Here is a 16,666-nt window from a genome sequence, read left to right on the forward strand (position 1 = left end):
CCCCCCCAACCCCACAATGTTCTTTAAGAAGAGCAAAACGTATTTTATGAATTCAGCAATCACAATGGGAACTTTAGTTTTAGAGCAGAAGGACTTCTAATTCAAAGATATGTGGTTATTATCAACAATCTTCATGTTTCAGGTGGTAAAAATGATGGGACCAAACGGTTTTAATTTCAATCCATAGCCGAGACCCAAACATTCCATGTAATTCACCATTTCTGTGGGCTTACACACATACATTATATGGACATAGTACACACACATGCACAGAAGGAACGAGTGCATTCTCATTGCATTAACGCTAGGCAGTTCATCAGCAGCAAACTGACTTTAGCTTATAGACAGATATACGCATGTAGAGTAGCTGTAAGTGAGTAGCAGTGGCACATTTTACAAGTGTAGATAAATCAAACAAGTACTGAGGACTAAAGCTATTGCTTGTTGATTTTCAAACACACTCACTGTTATAGCGTCTGTAGCTGTCAATCTTTGCCGGTGCCACTCTGTACAGAATTGTCCCTTCAAAGGCAGATTTTCCTGACAGCAGGCAAGAGAAAGGAAAGAGGGGAAAAAAAAGAGAAGGGGCAGGGTGGGGGTGAAGAGATCGAATGATGGTAAAAAGAAGGGAGAGGAAGAGGTTTTAATCTGTATTTTCAGTCACTACCAATTTTAAAGCCTCATTAGCAAAACAACGAGAATAATAACAAAAGTATCTGATTGTACATGAAGTTAAAATACTCTTACTGCATGTATGTCAGATAATAGAATCTCATGATTTTGCTAAAGCTGTTCTTTACACTGTCCAATAGAATGCATCTTTTCTTAGGTTTTGTCTGTTGTCCACCAAGTTGCGAGACTTGCAAATGAAATTATTTGTGTGTCTTATTCAGCCTCCTCATGGAGCACAGGGGAAGCCTGAAAAAAAGTATTACTGCAATGATGTACTCACAGTGGCTCAACACTCCTGATGCAGATGTAGTGCACAGCTGACATCCAAATAGGGCACTGAAATACTCACATTTCTCTAACATACCAGGATCCTGTGACCATCAGAAACGCTGCATCTTTCCAAGATGACTTATTAGAAATGTTTTGGACGTGGGAACTGGTCTTATACAATGTTTAGTTAAAGAGATAGGACACCAAAACCTGAATATATCATTTTCTCAGCCAACAGCTTAATAAGGTATTTTGACTCAGCACACACTAACCAAAAAACAAACCAACAAAACCCCCACACCACTAAAATTTAAAAAATAAAACAACAAAACACCCCAAACATATCCCACTTGCTACTTTAGATCTTTAAGGTAACATTTTTATTAGCAAAACCATTAATTTCTTGTGGTGTTTTTTTTTTCTTTGATAGCAACATAACTCACGCTCTGACACGTATAATAGGAAATTCAAATGAAGGTAAAGGCAGGAACAGCTGGGGTGTTTTGAGTGATAATTTTTTTTTTTTTTTTTTGAAACCCAATGTACCCAGGCAAGCCCAAGAATATACTGATGTCAGCTTGTTGCCAATCTCACCCAGGTATACCATCAAAAAAACCAATGTCTTCAGTAAAATATTATAGCAAAAGAGCCAGTACACGTGAACTGTTGCAACATAGCATCACTCCCATTTTGGTACCAAATATGTGTATTTTTTCCCTCAAGTATCATTCTGTTGGACTTTCACGAAACAAAAAGCTATACTCATTTATGTATTGTAAAAAGCTGTTTCTTCATTTTGTTCTTGCAGTTTAATTAACAACAACAGTTTTTCCTTGCCTTATTTTTACACCATGAGGAAGCAAAAAAGCCACAAATCCATCTTTTCACCTTTTTTTTAAAAAACAGATTAAAAGAATGCTATTAAAACAGTTAAACAACAATTAAGAAACTGCTAAGAAGAAGGTATGTTAATTTCCTGCATTGAGGAGCGCCAGAGAGACAGTAATGGCCATCTAAAGGCTTAAGGGCTCAAAATACAGGAGGTTGCCTGACTGAACCATCGGCTGATGAGCCTATCACCGGTTCTAACTCCGCAGTCATGACTTTTCAGTGGCCATCACTTACAGGTTCTAAAAATAGTTGATACATACCATGAGGCCTAGCAATTCTTGAACAGACACATACAAGAGAAGAAGACATAAAAGGCCACCTTTAGATGTTGTCATGACACTGCCATGAACATACTAAAATGCTTTCGAAATCATCCCCTTAAGTTGTGATTCTCTTAGATATGATTTATTTGACTAAATGACAACTTTTTGCTTCTCGACAGGCTGCAATGACAAGATGTGGCATTGGACATATTCTTACAATTAATACTAGATATCTCAGAAATCTAGAAAACAATCTTATCATTCAGGTATCCATTTAATACAGTAATAAAATGATAGTACATACTGCCTGTTCATGCTGTAACAGTCAGTCAAAGAAAAGCAATGTTTAGAGGTAGGGGTTGCTTTAAGAACAAGGAACTGTTGTTTATTCTAAAGGTACCTGATTCTGTCCATACTTACATCCTGAAATGTGCCTTTGAAGACAAAAAAATTGGCAGTCACCTTACAGCTGGGTCAAATAATTTAAAAACAAACAAACCCACCCCCAAACCCACAACCTTTTGATTTTGTAACAGTTTCACTTTCCAGTCTGCTGAGTACCTACCATCTGAGGGGAAGCCCAGGTTCCCAACACTTACAAGTTAAGGGGCAAGTTAAATCCAACTGTAAGCATTCAGAAATATTTAGGCACTTTCAAAACTAGTCCCAGACATTTTCAAAAAAGGGTCTTTTTGTTCTGAAGAAACTTCTGAGGTTACTCTGTGGCAGTGCATGAAAAGAAACCAAGATAATTCCTCTGGTCATTTATTCTGATCTGCCGTAAAATTTACACGGACACAACAAAACCAATAAAATCAGACAACACCTTCCCACCACTGGGCCTGTATATCATAACTGAAGGGAAAATAAGCACTTCTATTAACCTTATTCCTAAAAAGCCAAGTGAAATAATTTTTCTCTTCTGTATTTCTTCCACTTTTGAGTTCACAAAGAATTATATTTGCTCTTCTAAAAAGACTCTCTTCAGAGAGGGTCAGTAAAATGTGATCAAAAGATCAAGTTCAACGAAGTTTAACTAAAGCATTAAATTTAACTATTAACTAGAAAATACTCTTGTGTTTGCACAGTGACCCTTCTCCAAAGATCAAGCTCATGCTACCTTCCCAAGTCTTGCAGTAAGCCTCCCAAGTGTTACCTTATCCATTGCATAAGCTGGGTTGAGGAGTTGAAGGTTGCTGCTGAAGATTAGAGCGCCATACCCCAGCTCCTTCTACGCCCCTATAGAAGCTGTTTAGAACCTCAGTGGCCACCCAAGGTTCTGATTCAATGCAGAGCCCCTTACACCTGAGTGCTAACTTACCTACAATTCAACACTCAAGGTTTCTGCCTTACGAAGTCCTGTGATACAGGTGTATTCAAACAGTGTTTCCAGAGAAACACAAAGGAGCTATCACAGATTTGAAGTGCTGTCATGTCTTGTCATCCACAGAGGAAGGAGTTGATTTAAAAGTATGCATGTACATCCTTTTGAGATGTTACCCAGATCATTTCAACAGTAATGCTACTTGTTTGGTTTTTATTTTCCTATGTTTTAAGACTAAGCACACATACTTCAAATGAGATTACTGTTCCCCATCAGCAGTATGAACTTCCTGAAATTTTTGCAACATTTTACTTTAAGAAAAATAAATTTAAAAGCATTAAACTCCCCATAAGAATCAATGTCCCTGAGTCCTTGTCTCTCTCTGAGGAGGTTAACAGCGTTCGTCTGTTTTATAGGTATTTTGCTATTTAGAAAACAGCTCCTAATAGCATATCATGTCAGCTAGCCACAAAGCACCTCCAAAGTGCTAAATTACATACAACAGAGAAGAAAATCCATCTCTCAGCTACAGTTATCTTCAATTTATTTAGAGACAGAAATGACATCTGTGTTACCGATATCTTCTCAATACAAGTAGCACAGGTTTTAGCTTCCACTGACAGTCAGAACCAGCACACAAAATGGAGTTTGAACTAAGCACGTGCCATTATGGGTGCTGATGAAACAAGCTAACGCTTTGTGGCTGCTTTTACACGCTCCCACGTATGTTTTTGTTAAGACATTTTTAAGATGCTTGTTATAAAGATTACCTAACTACCTGGTGAAGGAATATTCATTCATTCATACAGATAAAATTGGGGTATTCCATCCTGAATAGTATCACTTACCTCGTTCATTTATAGAGTACCAAACACTACAGATTTCAGAGCTGAAACTACACCTACATAATTAGTTCTGCCAAGACTTGCTGTGTTCGTAATGAATGAATTTCATGATAGCATACAGAGGTTATAGGAAGCAATTTGCAATCTCACTGAAATGTGCAATTTCACTTAATGCCCTTCTTCTCTTTCCATCACATTAAAATTGTTAACTTTTTAAAAAATATTTTCATTCCAGTCTGAAGGAATGTTACCTGTAAATATCTTTAGGATTACTGACCAGAAGCTTAAGTCACCAGTGCCACTGCACATCAGCAGGTACTCCATTACAAAAACAATATGAAAAATTTTCATCATTGCAAAGGTCAGCTTTTTCAGGATCTAATTTCTGCAGGATGGAATAAAAACTATAAATTTGCCTTAAATGGAAAAATGAGAAGGAAAAAAAAGTAAGTATTATAACGTTCTACCTCTTACTGACAATGGATCTATAAAGGCTTTGGCAAATTTCAGCTGAAATAAGCTTACAAACATCTTGGGAATCCTTCCACTTTTCCTTGTTCAGAGATCTCAGAAGAACACTACATAGCAATGAATATCTGCAGTACTGCAAATAGGAAGACCTTGGCAGCTGATGTGGAATTAGCCTGAAATATGTAAATACAACTGACTTTTTTCCTTTTCACTACTGATTCAGAACTGACCACTGAATTAGGAAATAACATGAATATCCGTTTGAAAAACAGAAAAAACATGAAGACCAACAAGTGTCCATTTCATATAACAACATAGGTTTGGTTCAGGTTATTCTCCAAGGGAAGTTATAAATAGGACAACCCACTACCATGCTTATACTATTGCAAACTTAGTTACCAAACATGCTTTTCACCTGCAGCAGTACTGGCCCACTGTAAGTGAGAGAACAAAGTCCATGTCCCAGTTCTGGCCTTTTTCCCTTTGGCTGCTGGGGCAGTGGGTGACGGAGGTGATAGTAACATGCTCAGCACCTGGAGGGAAAAAGTGCCGCATGTCCCACACCAATAATTATGAATCCTTAAATCTACTGGAGTCATTACAGAAGGTATGGCACTTTAATCCCTCGTTTAAATAAGCACAGTCACTTTGTAGATGTTTGGTTATTTTGCTCAGTTTCCACATCTAAAGGCAAAAGAAACCCTTGGAAATCAATTTGAAATACAAGTCCGATACTCATCATTGCCCTCTCTGTTCTTGGTCTGTTGCAGTTCGGCAAGTCTTAACACAGCTCACAGGGCGTTGCTGATATGACAACTCAGGCAGCATTGCAGGTACACACTTTTATAATCATCATCATCTGACCCTTTCACAGCATAAATTAAGAACACGGCATTCAAAAACATTTCCAAGGAGGAGATAAGAATGCACTGCCCTGTCAGTGTGTTAAGGGGTGTAGACGCAGACATACATACAGAACATCAGTATTGTTTTCCTTACTTGGCTTTACTTGCTCTTCCTGTGCTATTCCAACATCATCAGAATCAGATAGTTCCTTTATGAAGTTGGAAGGAAACATGCCAGTCTTTCCATTGAGTATACCTTCCCACCAGCCCTCTTCCACCTGCACCAAGACAAAACCAAAAAATAAGGGGTTTTAACATAAGGAACACTTTACAGAGTTACACTACATACATGATTTTTCAGTAACTATGACAGTAATGATTTTGGGCAGTTTCTATTAATTTCAGGTATAAGGCGCACATGACATAGGCCCCAAGCCAGAACATCTCTCTCTTTTTTTTAAAAAAGTAAAACCAAGAAAGATGCATACAACCTTCTCTAAATGCAGCAGTGCTGACAACAGTCAGAAGCATGGACAAGCATTAAGTAAAAGGGCAAAAGAGCAACAAGAGAGCACATGGTGTCTCTACATTTCAATTTTTATGGATATCAGTTCAGTCACTAAATTTTCACGCACACTGTACTCTTATTCATGACCGTCTTCTTAATGGATGTGATTTGCAGATTATTAAGAGTTTAAATTCCCTAAGTAATCAACAGCAAAAGAGAAATCAGAGAATCTAAACTAAATATCTTAACATAACTAATGGGAATATTCCTGCTCTCCCCATCAAAATCAGAAATTCTCTATTTCAAAAATTAAGACTGTTGCTACATCATTAATGTGTTAACCTAAGAAACCTACGGAGAACAAAGAACAGTGTAATGCATATCTGACTCTAGATTTACAAGGCAATACATAATAATGATATGGTCAGAAGGAGGAGAGGCACTTCCTAGCCTGATCCCAAGAGAAAATATCACTTAAAAATTACAAACTCCCTCCTGTATAACCCATGCAGGATTGAATGGCGGCATCAGGCAGTGAAATGACAACCCTTAGAAACCAGATGCCTTTAGGTTATACTGAGACAGCAAGAAATTACTTATTATATGCATCAGTTAAAGACACTCTTGACAGATAAATCTTTTTCATCTGTCAGACACTGTCTGTTCACAAACAAAATGACAGGGGAGGACAACGCCAGTCTGTGACACATCAGTCTCCAGTAATGTTTGGCCCATCTTTGGCTCCGTAACAATAATTATGAAAATAGAAAGTTAACTTTACAAGTTGAGGGTGTTCACATTTACTGTTAAAAAAACAACCCCACGACTTAAATGGCACTAATTAATTGGTACAGAAAAGAAATAGTCTGTTTCATATAATTTATCTGCAAAAATCTCAAGTTCTTAAAAACCAAATCTCTTAATACAAGCACACATTTCCTCAAACTACAGAGGAATGGTTGAATTTTTTCAACACAGCTACATGTACAATTTCACTACAAAGAAAATTGTTGTGACTTCAGGAGTGTTTCCTGTGTTTTCCCTCCATCTTCAGCCTTTTTAGCACATTTATTGTCCTGGGTTGACTTTTTGTTTCCATTTGAAATCAGCTCAGACCAGCAGAGCTACTTTCATTTAATCAGCATCTGTCCATGTTAAAACTTTCCAACACGCCTGCCACCCCCAAGTGCATCAGCAGTATTAGTGAGCTCAAGCACAACTCTCGGAATAATTGCTATTATCTTGCTGCTGCTTCAGAGAACAGAATACATACAAATCAATCACTTCAGTGGGGTGCAGGTTTTTCGCATTATAGTATCAAAGTCTCTAAAATGTAACATCTGCTTTTCTCCTCTCCAGACAAATTAAAAAATGTGGAAAACTGAAACTGCGTAACAGACAACACTCAGTAGACTCTAAAAACTGTTACCTATATATAATATATCATTATACAGCAAATACACAACATGGCCAGGACTCTGAGCTATAAAATGTTTCAATTTTTCTAATGTAGCACTCCCAGATGGCTCTATTGATTAGAGCTGAACATTAAACCGTAACTGCATTAGCTGATTGACCAGAAGATTAATCATGGGGGAAGTACACAGCTCCCGAGATCCCTCCTTTGCAAGACGCTGAGATGACTTGACAGAAATAAGGTGAATAAAATCACTCAGTTCCATCTTCTCCTCAAGTCATTTCCTCCTGCGTACTTCTTCCAGGGCAACACTTCAGTTTTCTTACAAGTTAACATTAGCACTCTTTACGTAGCGTGTTTTTGTATGGATCTCTGCGTGCAAGTATAGAAATTACACATACACAAAGATCTTTTGACACGTAAATCTATGTGGTTGTGAATATATTCACAGCACTCATTAGCTTATCATAATTTTTTCTGTTGATACAAGAACGAATTATCTGAGAGTACCATGTCATATTCAATAACTTTACAAATTCAGAAAAATCTAAAGCAAAACGCAGATTTTTTTCTGCAAGAAAATGCAGAATCATGTTAGCAAGACATCAGAGGTTCAGGCCAAAATGGGCCTTCCAAACATATATTAGGAGATTTTCATCAAAAGCCTTAAGTATTTTTAAATGCTATAGCTACATTCTACATACCTTTATGCTTGAAAACACACCAGTTAGAGATTAATCCATACAATGAAGAAGACACTAAAATACCCCCTGGATTTAGTTATCCCAAACTGGGGCAATCAGTTACCATATGGTTTGAAATGTCGCAATAATTCCCAGCCAATAAAACCTTACAAATGAAAATCCATTATTCATGGCGGTAATCCATCTGGAGATACAACACTCAATAAAATTTGTTACTATACTATTATAACAAATTGCTTTCAGGATTTATTCATGTAGGTAGTGATTTATGCTGAGCTGAACCAAACGATTTAAAAAGAAGTGGATTTCATTCAGCAGCCTGTCTCCCTACGCCAGAAAAGAAGCTCCACTATTCATAATACCCTACACACCAATAGTAAGCTGAGCCTAAACTCCTAAGTTTTTGGTTTTAAGTTAGAAGAATCTCCAGTCCGCCAAATCTAAGTGGCAACATCTAGAGGTATTTTCAAGGCATGTTTCCAATGTTTCGTATCTGCTGACTGCCTTTCAAAGAGGCATATCCTTATCTTCCCAAGCCTTAAGGCTACCAGTACTGCTGTCACACCACATCTGAAGAGCAACAACATACAGAAAAGTGACTGAAGATACTGCGTTACTCCACTTCATATATTTAAGAAGGTAACAACACATGCACACAACTGCAACTCGGACAATGCCAGGCGTGGGGGAAGGACAGATGTAACAGCTATGTGCAGTCCAACGTCTGTATGTGACTGAATGAGATACGAACTACAATATCACCAGAGAACGGTGCAGCACATCTAGAGAAATGCATCCCATTAAGAAGCCTTGCCTTTGTGACCTAAAGGGAAATTTAATCTATAGAATAATTATGTGACATTCAAATGTTCCTCCAATATCAATGAGCTCTGGGTTATTTTACATTTTCAATGAAGAAATAATACTTGTTTTTTGTTTTTAATTGCTCAATCAGTAAAGCTTTTTTTGATATAAGTATGGTTTTTGGAAACTATAAACCAAATACAGATTAAAGTAATTTAAAATATACTGGTTTACTTGGTTAGAAAGTGAGTATTCAGTCAAATTATGAGATCCTAGCACAGAGTAACAACCCAGACTAGAAAGACAGTAAGAGGCTGTAATAGTTAATTTTACTTACAATTAATAATATAAATAAGAAATAATAATGAAGTGCTCAAAACAAATACCATGGCAGTGGACAGACAGGAAAACAACACAGAAAATTATATGAGTGAGACATTCGGGGACACAAGAATTTCTCAAAAGGGTATACAGATGCTAGGACATTAAGCTGCTTAGCAATCAATTGGAATCAGCTTATTTCCTTATTTAAATATAAAAAATTCAAAAATGTAACAGCAGTTCAAGCCTTCTGGCAACCATAACAGTTCTATTTCAGACCAGTAATGCAGTTTTATTCTGTAACTGTAAAGTAACCGAATAAAACAAATTTGCTTTAGTAGATCACTAGGACTACAAGATTAGGATATTCCAAAAGTGAGGAAATGTTACTTTTTATGTTCTTTAGGTTTTCCCTTTATGACCAATACAATCTGCAACACCCCCTTTAAAGAAAGAAGGGTCAGAGGGAGCATCAGCCTGACCTGTAGCACAATAAACCTTGTTACAAGCCTAGAAGCACCTTCCCTTGCAGGAACAGGATGGCCATACACTAATTCCTGGATGGGATACCTAAAAATAGCAGGAAATGCTAAGGCCAACTACCAGCAGCTCCTTGCTAGAATTATCTAGGACTGCCACAGCTGCTTGCTTACACCTTGCTGTATAATTAATACACAAAAGTTATTAAATGATTGCAATGTTCAGCTCTTTGGAATCGCTGACCTAAAGCATGTTTCCAATAAACTTCTGTATCTGCCTGTTTCACAAGCTTTTCTGTGATCTTCAACTTTGCCCAAGAGGCTGACAGACTACTTATGTCTCAGCCAGGGTAAAAGAAGGAGTTATTTGAGTCAGGAATGGTTTCAGGTGGAAGAAAGTCTCCCTGGATCACAACAGAGTCTTTCTAGGCTGTTAAAACTGAAATACAGTCCCAGGAATAAAAGCAATGCCAGAGGGAGGCAACAGGAAGCAGAGACGCCCAAAGTCAACAAATTTTCTTTTTCTTAGAGACAGCTAGAGCACAAAAAGCAAAAGAAAAAAACTCCCTTGTTTTATACATTCTGAAGGAAGATCTTGAATCAGAAAATCAATCCTCTGTTGAAAGGAAATTAAAAACATAGATTCCCAAGAGGTGAAATAAACAAATCATATTTACTACTGATGGCAGAATTAGTTTTGGAAACAAGACCTCAACAGAAGATGGTTCCTACAGTGCCACTTGATAGCTTATTCTGGGAGCACATTCAGCGCGAGTCATACCCACGAGATGTAAAGCCAGCCCTTGGGCTTCTGCTACAGCTCACCTGGAAGCTGTTTGCTAAACTGGTGCAGAAGGGAAGAATTAAAAACTGCTCAAGTACCTTGTATTAGGGGATCTTTTCAGCTTCAGAGGTATTTATTTTACAAAATGTGCATTGGGATTTTTTCTGTTTGCGGTCTTTTCTGGTTTGGGTTTTTTGGTTTGGTTGTTGGTTTTTTTTTTACATCACCTTCTAAGTAAAAAACTGAGGGACAGAGAATGCAATCACAAAGAACTGGAATGACCCTATTCAGAGTCAGAGGTATTTGCACCCCTATTTAAAAAAAAAAAAAAAGCCTCCTACCACATGAACTAACCAAACAAGCAGTAGTCACAGAGGTCTTCATGAACCACCTGATGGAAGAGGATCTGGAAAAACTCCTTACCAAAGGATTTCACAGGTAAGTAACTGAGGGACATGGAACCCCAGCATTCATTCCCAGCTGTTTTCTTGCAGTGGTTCTGTATTTGTGGCACAGACCATGCCCTTGCCACTATTAAATGTTGTCCTTTCAACTCTACAGCTGTCTAAGTAAGTTACTGTAAGGACAGTCCAGCTCAATCCCCAGTTTTTATCCTGTTCTTGGAAATGGGTTGAATCACTCCATCTTGTAACAACAACAAAAACAACCCCACTAAACATGCCCAAAAGCAGTAACAGATTTGTAAAATTTCAAATTACTTACTTATTGGATATGATCATCTAATATATGGCAATGTTAACTAAAAGTCAAAGAATAGTTCAGTGGCATTACAGCATATCTCAGTCAAAGACCTAGTTGTGAACTTAACTCCATGCACTATACACTGCCAAAAAGTTGACTTTTCAGCTGGATGAGGCCACAAGGTACACAGCAGCACGACAGACTAATCCCAAATGAAAGCACGCTCAGAACTTTTGAATGACATGTCAAATGTTCCTATTTGGATGCTGCAGGTTAATTGTCTCACATCCCTTGAAAGTCTAAGGGTGAAACATCATTGGAATACAGAGATCTGTGTTTAATAACACAGTTACAGTTGTATTTTGGGAGAACTGTAATTAGAGTTATAGCTAATGAGCTAGGAAAATGCAAGCAAAAAGCTATCAATCACACATTAAATGTGAACATAAACAATGATGAAAATGCTTCTCTTATTAGTTTCAAATGTACTTTTAATTTAAGTCTGTTAATTAATATCTCATGGGTATCAGTGTCTGTGTAGTTATGGAAACCTCTATTTTAACAGCAAGCATTTTTATCTATTGTGATGAATGATCTTATTATAATTGATTTCTAACTATTTAGAACTAATAGGAAGGAACTATGAATTCTGCACATACACAGCCTCCAAGGACATCTATCTGGTGACAAGCCTAGCATCTCAAACCTCACGCTTACTGTAGCTGTTGTTTCAATCCACTGTACAGCCCCAAACCACTTCTGCCACAATAGTACAGGAATTTCCAGCGGTATCTACCACTACAGCATACATAAAAACCCTTTCAAAAAGTACCTTATCTATTCTGTTGTCACTGGGAAGAAGAATTTGGGGCAGCTTTAGATGCTACTACACTTCAGGTGTTGGTGAGCACCCTGAAGCAGAGGTGGGAGAAGGGAAGATATCCTCATCCCCAGCATGTCACTATGTGGTATCAGCGTAACCCATTTTCCCTGGGGGTCTGGGGAAACATGCTTGGGCATTGATGGAGACAGCTGATAAGGAGACTTGCGTTCCCTTCTGCCAACCCTTTGCTGGAGACAGTGACCGTCAAGGGCGTATTGTGTTTGTGTGGTGGGGTTTTGGTAGCGGGCAGGAGTTACAGGGATGGCTCCCATGAGAAGCTGCTAGAAACTTCCTCGGCTTCCAGTCAGACCCACCGCTGCCCAGGGCTGAGCCAGTCAGTGACTCTGCAAACTAATGTATTTCAAAGGGCAAAACAAGAGAACCAGCAGTGGAGAGAGGAGTGGGATGTGAGAGAGACAACCACGCAGGCACCCATGTCAGAGAGGCTGGGGAGGAGGTGGCTGGAGCAGAGGTTCCCCTGCAGCCTGTGATGAGTGGACAGGTTAGGCAGTGCTGCCGGCTGGGACTAAACCACAACAAAGGGGTTTGAGAAGGAGCGAAACCCTTCTTTAATAATGAAGCCAAAGCAGCACAGTACAACAGGAACCAGCTTTTCTTTGCAACAGGAAAAGTTGTCAACCATAAGTGACATTTCAAACACATTTTTTGTTAAATATTCGCATAAAGATATACACAGTGTTTTGATCTAAACAAGATCTGCTTCAGTTTGCTGTAAGTCAGTTAGGAATCGATCTATTGTCAACTAAACAGAAATCCTCAGAGATTTGAAAACATGAATTTAAGTGAATTTAAAATAAATTAATTCAACTGCTGCAACTTTCTTAGGGGGATACAGTAAGATACTGCCTGTGGGAATATGAGACTTACTCGTGAATAAAAAGATGGGGTAAGAGAAAGGAACAACTGGAAATGGAAAGTGCATGACCATTAATGTTCCAATTACTCACTGAACCACTGTAAACAATGCTGAGGATGCTATCATCCAGTTTTTCATTTTGAGTAATGATAAATAAAACTGATATTTTGCAAGCATTGCTTCCAATTGTTACCTGTTTGGGAGGATTTTTTTGCTGGTTTTGGGGTTTTTGTACAATAACACAGCATAATTTGGCCCTTTAAAAACAAATCTCCATTTTTACAGCCGAGGAAGTCATATTTTTTAAATATTATGTCCTTCATATCAAACATTTATCACATGAAATGAGCATCGTGTAATGACGAACACTGTGAATCCTTTTTCAGTGCAATGACTCTTTACACATCATTACCTAGAAACAGAAGGGTAGACAGTGAAACCAGTACATCAGTTGGTGCACCTTTCTACATCAAGTGAAGTTCCTTTTTCAAAAGAAAAATTCTGCCCTACTTTTTCGAGGAATTACTACTAATATGATAAGGGCAGAAGAGGAAGTAATAACAGCAAGTATTCAACATCAACTGCTTCGTATCACCAGTGATGATAATAAAGGTCACACAACAACACTTCCTGAGGTGCTGAGAATATTTTATCTAAATTCCTTTATTTTTCCTTTTCCACCAGCTGATCTAGTTCCACACAGAAGAGTCAGGCAATGTCCTGGATTTCATGAAGGCACCAGATGATGCCTGAGGTAGACCTTATGTTTCAGTAGCAAACAGAACAGGGTATTTCATAAAGTCAAAGTGGGCACAGCCTCACCTGTGTAGCTCTTTTACTTCAGCATTTACTTATGGCCCAGCAGTTCAAGCTAGCCATGAGCAACCCTCTTCCACACTACAGTAAAACTAATTGCAGTATGACATTCTCCAGGACGGCCAATCAAAAAAAGCAGCTCTAGACAATATATTTTCTTATATATATTTTTCAGCCAGCTGTCAATGCTTTTTTCAATAGTAGCAATTCAAGGTACAATGATGAGTTTAAGACCGTGAAGGCTGTAATTGGGAATCCAAGTGAATTTTGAAAAACCTGCCCTTCAAGATAAGCACACACATGCAAGCACAGGAATGTTTCACTTTCATAGTTCTACATCTTTCATTTTTAATGCAAACATTTTCATTCCTGTTTGAGTTTAAATAAATCTGTTATTTATGATTAAGTTCTTCAAATTTATAAGACAAGAGATGTACTTTATAAGAGAAGTCTAGTGTCTCATCTAAATTATTTAACCATACAAGTCATTCGGTAGAGTGAATTTATTGGCTACATACCAGGAAGGGGTTTTATTCCATCACTTTACTCTTGAAAGACCCAGACTTAAAAACTTTAAGTAGGGCAACTGACAGAAGGTATTTGTGTGGCCATGTGAGGTCAAATATACTTCAAATTGCACAATGAAAACAGCTCGTGCTGCCGTGACACTCATTACCATATTGGGCTTACACTGTCTTCAAAATACACTCTTAAATATCTTACAACCTTGACATTCCCCATTACAATTCTGCTCACAGACAGAATAAGGTTAGTTAAGTGACATATCATGTCTGATTCCAGGAAGAACCATGTGCAGAGCTGGCGTGCACAGCTAGGTTAAAGGAAAACCAGTGCTCACTAAGCATCTTACGTTCAGCTGTGAGTATTTAAGCTCTCATAAGAAAACACTGGATGTCATGAGATTGCAGTAGAATTTACAAAATTTCAGATCCGATTTCTTAAGTGACAGATTCAGCAAAAAAAACCCCAATCTTACATCCTTGACAAGAAAATAAATGTTGACTTATTAGCTGCTGAGTCACGGTGAAAAAAAAAACATGCAAATAAATGATACAATCTGAACCACACTTTTTATTGGCTGCTTGAGCAGACTAAGGTCTCCCATCTTTTTAAAGCTAAGTAAATAAAGAACAAATGAGTTTGAATGCATTCTACTTAAAGGTTTCAGGTTAGAATTATGACTTTCTGTCTTCAAGCTATTAACCTCAAGAACATATTTCTAAAATCTCTAATGGAACAACACTGAAGGTATTGGGAATGAACAGCATTCCTTGACCCCGGAATCAGACTCATCCATCTGAAGAAAATTTCTGTATCTCTTTCCAAGCTTTCTATTAGTTCCTAGTCCTTTTAAGAGATGTGCATTCATTTTCCACATCCATTTCCACACAAAATAAGGGCATCTTGAGACTGTAAAGAATTTGTTGTAGTTTTTGTGGTGGGTTTTTTTCTTTTATTTTGGTGTTTGGTCTTGGGTTTTGTGTTTTGTTTTGGTGGGGGTTTGTTTGTTTGTTTGTTTGTTTTTTAACTGATAAGACTAAAATGAAATTGTTAAAATTTGCAGGCAAAGAAGACAGCAGGTGAATGTCACGGCTGAATTCCAGAGGGCTTCAAGTAAATTTCTTAAATGTGTTTAACTCCATAAAGATAATTCTTCCCTGTGGCTGGCTTACTAAAATTGGGAAAAGCTTTTTTTTGCTATAATCTTGGTTCTTCAGAGATATAAATTCAATAGCCCTGTAGCACAAATGTTGAGCTTCTTCCCCTGAACAGAACTCAGAAGCGTCAACTGATGAAGTAAAACAAGCAGAAGTGCTAGAGGGAAAAAACCCCTCACAAAATCCGTAAGCAAACCACCACATCCCCTCACCTCCAAGAGTAACCCAAACCAAACACATCAGTATACCAAAAAAAGAAAAATGTCTGGTTTAAATGATGTCTTAAAACACACTGCATCTAAAAGCTTAGCATGCACAGATATGTCAGAACTGCATGTGTGTATATTCCATTAAAGATCTGCTTACTTCTCCCACAACTTCAATGATGTCACCAACTTTTAATTCCAGTTCATCTTCATTTTGAGGCATATAGCTGAAAGCCACCTGACATCTTCTTCTTCTGTTTCTCTCTCCTGGTAGAAATAAAGAAACAGGGAAATTGTTAAATGAAAACAAAAGCCCATACCAAACACAAGATGGGGAAATTATTAAAGATGAAATATTATTCGTTGAGCACCATTAAAACAATCTGAATGTTTACAATGCTTAGTATAGCTGCCTAGAGTTGATTTGCAAAAAGAGGGTGGAGAAAAGACTTCTGGAGCACATAGTTTCTTTCAAGTATTTTTATAATTCAATGCAATTAATAACTGAAAATATATTGTGGGGATTTTTTTTTTCTTTCTGTAACATTATTCAACAGCCAAAATTTACTTAATAGATTGTGCTTCCTAGTGACAGAATGAATAAACTTTACCCAGAGAACCTTTCCAGGTGTGTTTGCTACAATTTCTCTTCTAGGCTAATGCTCTATACACATGGTGTAGGCAAATTCCAAAATTGGAAGGCTGGGGAAGGGATCCAAAACCTTGTGGCTTTTGCTTGTATGGAAATATGCTCTCAACTCATTTTGTCCTGTATCTTTTTCTCCATAATTCTTTCATAGGTGTACAAATATCTCACTAACTTTTTTCTTACATGTATTCTTTTACATTTATATACATACAGATATATATGTATGTATACACATATATTTGTAAATTGTATATTT

The 16,666-nt window shown here is 37.6% G+C and overlaps 1 protein-coding gene across 1 annotated transcript in view; it reads right to left on the minus strand.

Annotated features, from left to right (window-relative positions):
* The window catches only part of SH3KBP1 (SH3-domain kinase binding protein 1), a 111,442-nt gene extending 95,418 nt beyond the window's left edge, over positions 1 to 16,024 (minus strand). The window contains exons 1-2 of the mRNA XM_010148425.1: positions 15,922 to 16,024; positions 5,736 to 5,859 (exon numbers count right to left, since the gene is read on the minus strand). Coding sequence (XP_010146727.1) covers positions 5,736 to 5,859; positions 15,922 to 15,984 — 187 coding nt within the window. The 5' untranslated portion in view covers positions 15,985 to 16,024. The remainder of the gene's footprint in view (positions 1 to 5,735; positions 5,860 to 15,921) is intronic.
* Between the last annotated feature and the right edge of the window lie 642 nt (positions 16,025 to 16,666).

The sequence above is a fragment of the Eurypyga helias genome, unplaced genomic scaffold (genome assembly GCF_000690775.1).
Source record: "Eurypyga helias isolate BGI_N326 unplaced genomic scaffold, ASM69077v1 scaffold5463, whole genome shotgun sequence".
Taxonomy (NCBI): Eukaryota; Metazoa; Chordata; class Aves; order Eurypygiformes; family Eurypygidae; genus Eurypyga; species Eurypyga helias.